Below are 7,599 nucleotides of genomic sequence, written 5' to 3'. Positions count from 1 at the left end.
CCTATATCAGAGCAGAAATTTCGCCAAGCTGTGGTACGAGCTTTGTTTATATTCGTTTTGTACTCATTGAATGTATGTATATATTCCGTTTTTTTAACATTCCTTTGTATGGGATCTGTTTCTTTCTGAAAAATTTTGTATAACTTGCGGACCTTTGCTCTTTCTCTTTGTAGGGAGTGGTTCCACCATGGAGCGCTATTGCGTGCCACCTCCCTGACCGTTGTAGATTGGTGATAAGATGTTACTATGGAGTACGTTAGATGCTCTGCCAAGGCCTCAGTATTCTGAATTTCTGACACAAAAAACTGAATATATAGTGATATTTAAATGGCTGGGTGTGTAATAAGTCATGTTACAATATTTACTTCTTTCATTCAGTCGGCTATTTGTGAAACCACTAATAATACAGTAATTAATGTACGCCCTTCGTTAGAAATTATATATTTTTCAATATTAAATGACGTTTCTGAAATGAATGCTTAATGCCTTGACAACATGCAAATTTCAAAAAGTAATGGAGAAGCACGTCCTTTTCAGAAAATTTTATTTTCGAGACGTTTGAAGATCGGAATTACGCTAGTGAATCGCGGTGACAGCGTAATTCGTTTATTTTCTTCAGCTTTTCCTGTTAAATAATTTGTACTAAATTCGTTTAACATACAGAAAACAGAAATATTACCCGAAGAAAAATAATTTTGAAAATAATTTTTGCAAAAATTTCCTTTACAAATTCTTTTCCTTCGTTACATTAATATGACTTTTTTTAATCCTGTTTAGCATTTATAGATAGCATTTACAATTTTGAAAATTCAGATAACAAATTATTCTAGGAATTTTATTTTAAACGCAAAAACGTGTTTGTTAGTACTTTGTATGTTTACAATAAACACGGCGTTTAATTTCATTTTCAATAATTTGTACTAAATTCGTTTAACATACAGAAAACAGAAATATTACCCGAAGAAAAATAGTTTTGAAAATAATTTTTGCAAAAATTTCCTTTACAAATTCTTTTCCTTCGTTACATTAATATGACTTTTTTTAATCCTGTTTAGCATTTATAGATAGCATTTACAATTTTGAAAATTCAGATAACAAATTATTCTAGGAATTTTATTTTAAACGCAAAAACGTGTTTGTTAGTACTTTGTATGTTTATAATAAACACGGCGTTTAATTTCATTTTCAATATGCTGTAAATTTTTAAACATTATAATCCATATAAATACAAATTAAATATTAACTTGTTTACGTGCTCAATAAATACGGCATTTACTTTCATTCAAATGTTTATCGATTGAAAGTTTCGAAGTAATTTAGGCAACAAAAAAGTGAGTAAAAATGTTTAATTTTCTTAAAATGCAGCATGTATATTTTTGATTAATATATGCTAAAAATTAAGAAAAAACTCAATGTTATGCATTTTTTAATGTTAAAGATATATAAATATTTAAATTTATGTAATTAAATAAACTTAAAACTTTCATTACCACACAACTGTTGTAGGATACGTTTTACGTTCTACCCGTTCGCAACCACAAACTAATTCCTTTTTTGATTAAATAACAGAACATTTTTAAAATATTAAGTTAAATATCGCACTAAAGAAAAGAAAAACAGCCAATTAAATATTCTGAATATTTGACAGTTTTAAACGTCATTTCTTCAGTCAATAAAACCAATGAATTTTATCTGGTAAAGACACGTAATTATTCGAGAAGAATCTTAAAAACGTTTATTATCCACTTGCTTAAATACTAGACTTATTACACCAGTCGTGATAGAATTACAAGTCTAGTATTTAAGGTACAAGATAATAGCGAAAAATAGAACTTGCAAACAAATAATTATGCATGATGCAATTTCAAAAAATTTAATATTTTTACTAAGCCACGTATTAATGATATAGAACGACAGTCGATGTAGTATAAGTTAGGTAATGGCCTTAAAAACACATCCTGTTTCATTTATGTAAAGCTGTGGAGACAATTTTAGCTTATAGTCACATTTTTAAAGGTTTATCCTAACTATCAATTCTGTAGGCGAATAGGTATGTTATTTGTTTGTTTATTTACCTTTACTAGCCAATTGTTTAGGAGTGACATTTGCCGGATATGAAAAACCAAAGTCTATTTTTTGTGCCAATGTCAGGATGTATTAAAGCAGTAATACAATGTTTCACAAAAGCATAGAAGCACTGAAAATTTACAATAAGAACGTTAGAAATTACACGTATGATATAGCTACCTTAATTATATTGTTCGGGATTTAGGAAAACATAATTTGTCAAACTCATAGTTTCCTAATATCGCAGTAAACAGCAGAAATTGTAACAAACTGATTTTAAGCACCACAAAAGTATAGAATCGATTAGTAAAGGAATGTAAAAAAATTATATATTACAAAATAGTTTAATTTAGTAACATGTTTTGTGCACCTCCTTTACCGGTAACACTGAAAATGCAATTTGGCATGCTATCATCAAGGTTTTCTTATGATTGATGCCTAAGTTTCAAGCAGAGATAATTGCTTGTTTAAGTGTTCAATATCGGCATACTTATGATTTTGGTCATAAATTCAGCCAACCAAGATCCCCAGACGTTTTATGCAGGGTTGCAATCAGGAGAACAAATTTGCCAATCTGTTTATTTTCAAACCACCTATTCGTATCTCGTGATACTCGAGTAAATGCTTTGTCCCTTGTCCTGTTGATAAAAACAGTAATATATGGAATATTCCAACTGTCACTGGATTGCATTCGGGCTATAACATCACTAATGAATAAATATATTAATTTGGAATAAAGTGGCAGGTTATCGCGCCAACTTGTGTTCAATTCAACAATTCATATTATTTACTTTAAATTTATGAAAAATATCGCGTTTGGATCACTCAGCTTTCGAATAAGATGTAGCTGCATTAGTAATTGCATTTCCAACTACTGTACATTCGATCATGATCTGTACAGTGTAAATTAACACCATATAGGTAATATAGATTAATATCAACGATGGCTAAATATTGCCATGAGAACCATAAGTTATATGACTATGGTATCTTCGGAACTGAACGATTACTTTTAGTCGGTCTTTTAAAAGACTGCTTCGAGAGCAACTGCGACATTATGAGGTGGGTAATTAGGTAATTAACTTAATTAATTAAAACTAAGAAAAATTAAAAAAATCTCACTTCCTCTTTCCACCAGCTCGTGATACTCTGATAGATGGAACCGATCAAATATCCCTCTAAGTCAACGGTTATTACGATGTTTAGACTTTTATTACAAATTCAGTGAAAACGGTCAAGTATTAATGATGATAAACTGACAATTAAATAAAATTATGAAGTAAAAACAGTCTTAACACCGAGGTAAGTATCAATAGCCGGACCAAGCTGTTTTATCCGCGACATCTCGTGTCAGCCGAACCAGGACACAGCTCGAACTTCGAGCTAATAAATCAAGAATCACATGATAATTCTTCCACGCCAAAAATGTATAAGAATTATCTCCATTGTGCAATATCCGCTATTGATCTAGATTCGACCAATCCTGTCGCGACACGAGTCGGCGATGACGTTTTACCGAATTATACGAGTTTTTTTAGCATGTTTGTACGAACACTGTCGCAACTTTTTTGCCGTGATATAGGAATTCGAATTATAGGAACCCGTGTTATAGTGGGTCGACTGTATAAAGTAGAGATTAAAATTAATTTTAAAACATACTTTTATACAAAATATTATCTCTTGTCAATGATTTAATGTATTTAATTGAAATATACGTAGCAGTAATCATGCTGCAGACAGAGTGAGAAATAAGTAAACAACAATTCAAATTGGTGTGCATGCTCGCCTGCGCGGCACATAAATTCTCGTGCGCGGCAACAATTTGAGCAGTGCGCAGCCGCTCAGCCGCTCAGCTTAGAGGGAACATTGTCTGTATAATGACCATGGAAACGAGACATCACAGATTTGCACTAAGGTATAGTATATGCAATATTCATTTATTTTACGGTATTTACATATTTTATTTATTGTATAAATCAGGGGTGGCCAAAACGTGGTGCATTGGACGATTACAAGTGGCGCTTCAGTTAGTTCTGAGCAAAATTGCCAGATTTGGCTTTTTTTGCGATGAAGAATATTATATAGAAAAATAAATTTTTTATTGTCTGTCTTGGCAAGTTCATTTGTTGCACAATTCGTTACGGTCTATTTTGCAGATAAAATGAGTATTCTCCACATAGTAAATTACAATGTATGCATGTATTTTGAGTTTTGCGATCTNGGCAGCGGCGGCCTTATCCATTGCGAGGCCCTGGGCGGCAGATCTTTGCGAGGCCCTTGTCCTATGTGCAAAGTATGTGAATTGAAATAGTAGGCACTTATTAATATATACTGTACTATAAATTAAATTTATTTTATTGTTATAACTAATAGCCAAGGATAAAATAAAAAGTTTTAAATATCAACTTTTTTCTACTTGGTTGTTGCGCGAGGCCCCTCCAAGAGCGAGGCCCCGGGCGATTGCCCTGCTCGCCATCCCCTAAGGCCGCCACTGCCTCGTGTTTATAAATTGTTTAAATGTTAAATTATAATTTGTATTTGATAATGAGCTCGTAAAAACACATAGAAAGTGTAACTAACAAGAATATTTGTAAACATTTCCACGTGATAGTTTTGTTTGCCAAATAACAAAAACAATGAAAGAGAAAATTATTCTTTTATAGTTTTTAATATCTTTATGAGAACAAACACGTTTATTTGATTCGTTTTATGCTTTATATTAATAAGTAAAGCTATACATAAAATAATCTGTTTTCAAATTTTATTTTTTAACATATAAAATTTTCGCTAATTTTAACGCTAATATTCAACTTTGCCAAATTTAGAGAAAAGTATTGTCATCGAGAGCAGCTATGTATGACAAGTTTCAACCAGATCGAAATTACGAAAGTAGTTAAAAATTGACATATAGTGTTTTACTTCGACAGACAGAATAAAATCAAAATTAAATAAAAATATATAAATATAACTTTTATATTATTAATTATCACAAAATACAAACAAGGCTTAATTTAAAAAAAAGAAATAAATTTAGAAAAAATATTATAAGTGTAAACAATGAGTAAATCTTTTATTAAATCTGATCTCACTCCAAATATAACACGTGATTCTCTCGACTTCCTGACAGCCTCGAGTTTCTTACACCGAAATTTAATGCCATTAATGTCTCATATAGATCTATCCATGCCAAATTTCTAGAAATTGATACTAACACGGCTATAATAATTGCTTATATTTTAACAGCACTGACTGTAATAAATATGTAAAATAGCGCAGAGATTCCTAGTGTAAGTACATTACGTAAATTCGTGACACATTAAAAATTTTACATGGATCTTTAAGGTTTTATTTAAAGAAAATCTAATTATGTAATTTATACAATAAATAAATACATAAGATTACCTGTTACAAAAACCTGTTAAAGTGATACGGTTAAAGAATTAAAATATATTCGCTGTTAAATATTGTTTAAATACGAGCTATTTGCAAATGGAATTATATTTTATATTTTCTGAAATGAAAAATTTACCATGATATTTTCATATTTTAATTTTATACATCTAGGTATGTGGGACGTCCAACGCTGTGAGTTTTTATAAAATCATGGTGAACACTGATTGACATGTAAACATCTGGTTCTTTAGTATTATTTCCGCCGTAAGACAAAATGCCAATAAGCACTGGTCTTTTTAACGTATCTCTCATGATCAGTGGTGAGCCAGAATCTCCCTGTAACAATAAAACTGTTATAAATAACAGGGTAACATTAACTATAACCATAATGTCAAAAGTAATATCTGCTTTACTTTCATGGCTTTTACTCTAGATGACTTTGTTGTAATTTCTTTGTAAGTTAATTTGTAGTGAAATTTACGAGCCACGTATTTTGGATCTACTAACTTTACTTTCCCTACTTTAAGAAGGTCTGTTTCATCATTTTCTTCTAAATTACATAAAAAGTCATTCATATTATTTTTATTGTCGCACAAGAATTTGAATAATACAGAAAAATAACAGACTTACTTAAACCAATATTTCCCCAACCAACCAGCGTGGCGTGACCTTCAGTAAATGTTAAGTCTTTTCCAACTAAGGGGATCGGAGATATCTTGTTAATACGGCGTGCGAGAATCAGAAGTGCAATATCATTGTTATGTGTTTTTGAATCATAACGTGGGTGTTTAATTCTTCTCCGAAACAGCACTTTCTTCCCCGCGTTTTTGTTAACGTCTCCTATTCTTCCGTAATAATCTTTGACTTTGTATCTGAATAATAACGAAATTTAAATAAATAATTGTTGGGCGAAACAATAGAATAAAGCAAAAATATTATTACATTACTTTCCCGGTTTGTAATCACATTTTTTTGTTTTTATCTTTCACTTACTCCTTCTGAAAACAGCTTTGTCAGAGAAATGGCAGTGAGTTCCTGTTTGTATGTTGGAATCTCTATTGTAACCAAGTAAGTAGATGAACGGGATAATAGGAAAATTCAATTCTACTTTGATATGGTCAATTTTCCAGGTGAGTTTGAATTCCGAAACGACTTACTATATTAATCTGGTTCATATATTATGTTAACCACTTGAAGGAAGCTTTCCTAGTGTTTTTTCTAACTAAACCCTGTGTTATTCATTACATTATTTTTGTACATTTATACCATGTGCTTCTGTAAAAATTGTTACATCTGCATACTTCTTTTGGTAGCTCTACTTTTCTCACGGTGTAAAATATAAATTCTGTTTGATTCAATTGAGTATTTTGACTGTTTTGTTATGTGAATTTTTCAACTATCACAATGTTAATTATGTAGCAGGTGGTAAACAAAATAGAGATTTAAAAGTTTTAAAAAATATGTCAACGGTAGCTCTACTTTTGGTCACTACTGTATATCAGCGTTGGAATAGGAAAAGAAGGCAAGTGGCCCTGCATCCTACGAACGAATTGGAAAACAGACACTAGAAAATTTAAAAAAATTATTTTCAGATTAAATTTCAATTTTTTCATTTACACTATATTGTGTCTTTTGCTACTATTTATGAATTACTGGACACATAATGTTGGAATTTTATTGAATCCACATTAAAAATATTATTACCGATTTTACTCTGCTCTGATTTTCAAAGTTTATATACTGAGTGCGCTAACGTATCTCATTATTCAAACATAAAAAATTAATTAATCTCTTCCTGACTTTTACAGCACAACGTTTTTTTTTGTCGAATAGCTGCATTTTATGCGTACAAATGACTGTAAAGGAAATACAATATAAATATATATATACAGTAGAGCATCGATTATCCGAACCAATTGGGGACTGGGGTTGTTCGGAAGATCGATGTTTCGGATAACCGATTGTGTACGAAAAAATATATTAATTTATCCCATCTTGACATTTTTCTCCGTTGCGTGTCGCTTCGCGTTGAATTTTCGTCAATGTTAAGCCTAACGAAGACTATTGTATCGTTAAAAATTATTTTTTTATTTTGTACAAACAAAATAAATATATTGAAAGATATAAAAACAATAAAAA

At 30.8% G+C, this 7,599-nt stretch overlaps 1 protein-coding gene across 2 annotated transcripts in view; it reads right to left on the bottom strand.

Annotated features, from left to right (window-relative positions):
• Positions 1 to 4,300: 4,300 nt before the first annotated feature.
• Positions 4,301 to 7,599, bottom strand: part of LOC111631360 (duodenase-1-like) — an 8,423-nt gene continuing 5,124 nt past the window's right edge. The window contains exons 5-8 of one of the 2 annotated variants that reach the window (XM_023375588.1): positions 6,091 to 6,332; positions 5,874 to 6,010; positions 5,597 to 5,796; positions 4,301 to 4,349 (exon numbers count right to left, since the gene is read on the bottom strand). In XM_023375588.1, the coding sequence (XP_023231356.1) occupies positions 5,620 to 5,796; positions 5,874 to 6,010; positions 6,091 to 6,332 (556 nt within the window). In that variant the 3' untranslated portion in view covers positions 4,301 to 4,349; positions 5,597 to 5,619. Of the gene's footprint in view, positions 4,350 to 5,259; positions 5,797 to 5,873; positions 6,011 to 6,090; positions 6,333 to 7,599 lie in introns of those variants that run through there. The other variant, XM_023375587.1, reaches the window with a different exon arrangement.

This window comes from Centruroides sculpturatus, unplaced genomic scaffold (assembly GCF_000671375.1).
Source record: "Centruroides sculpturatus isolate CEXI.00-Female unplaced genomic scaffold, Cexi_2.0 scaffold392, whole genome shotgun sequence".
Classification (NCBI taxonomy): domain Eukaryota; kingdom Metazoa; phylum Arthropoda; class Arachnida; order Scorpiones; family Buthidae; genus Centruroides; species Centruroides sculpturatus.
Note: the sequence above shows the minus strand (reverse complement) of the source record. Positions and strands in the feature narration are given on the sequence as shown.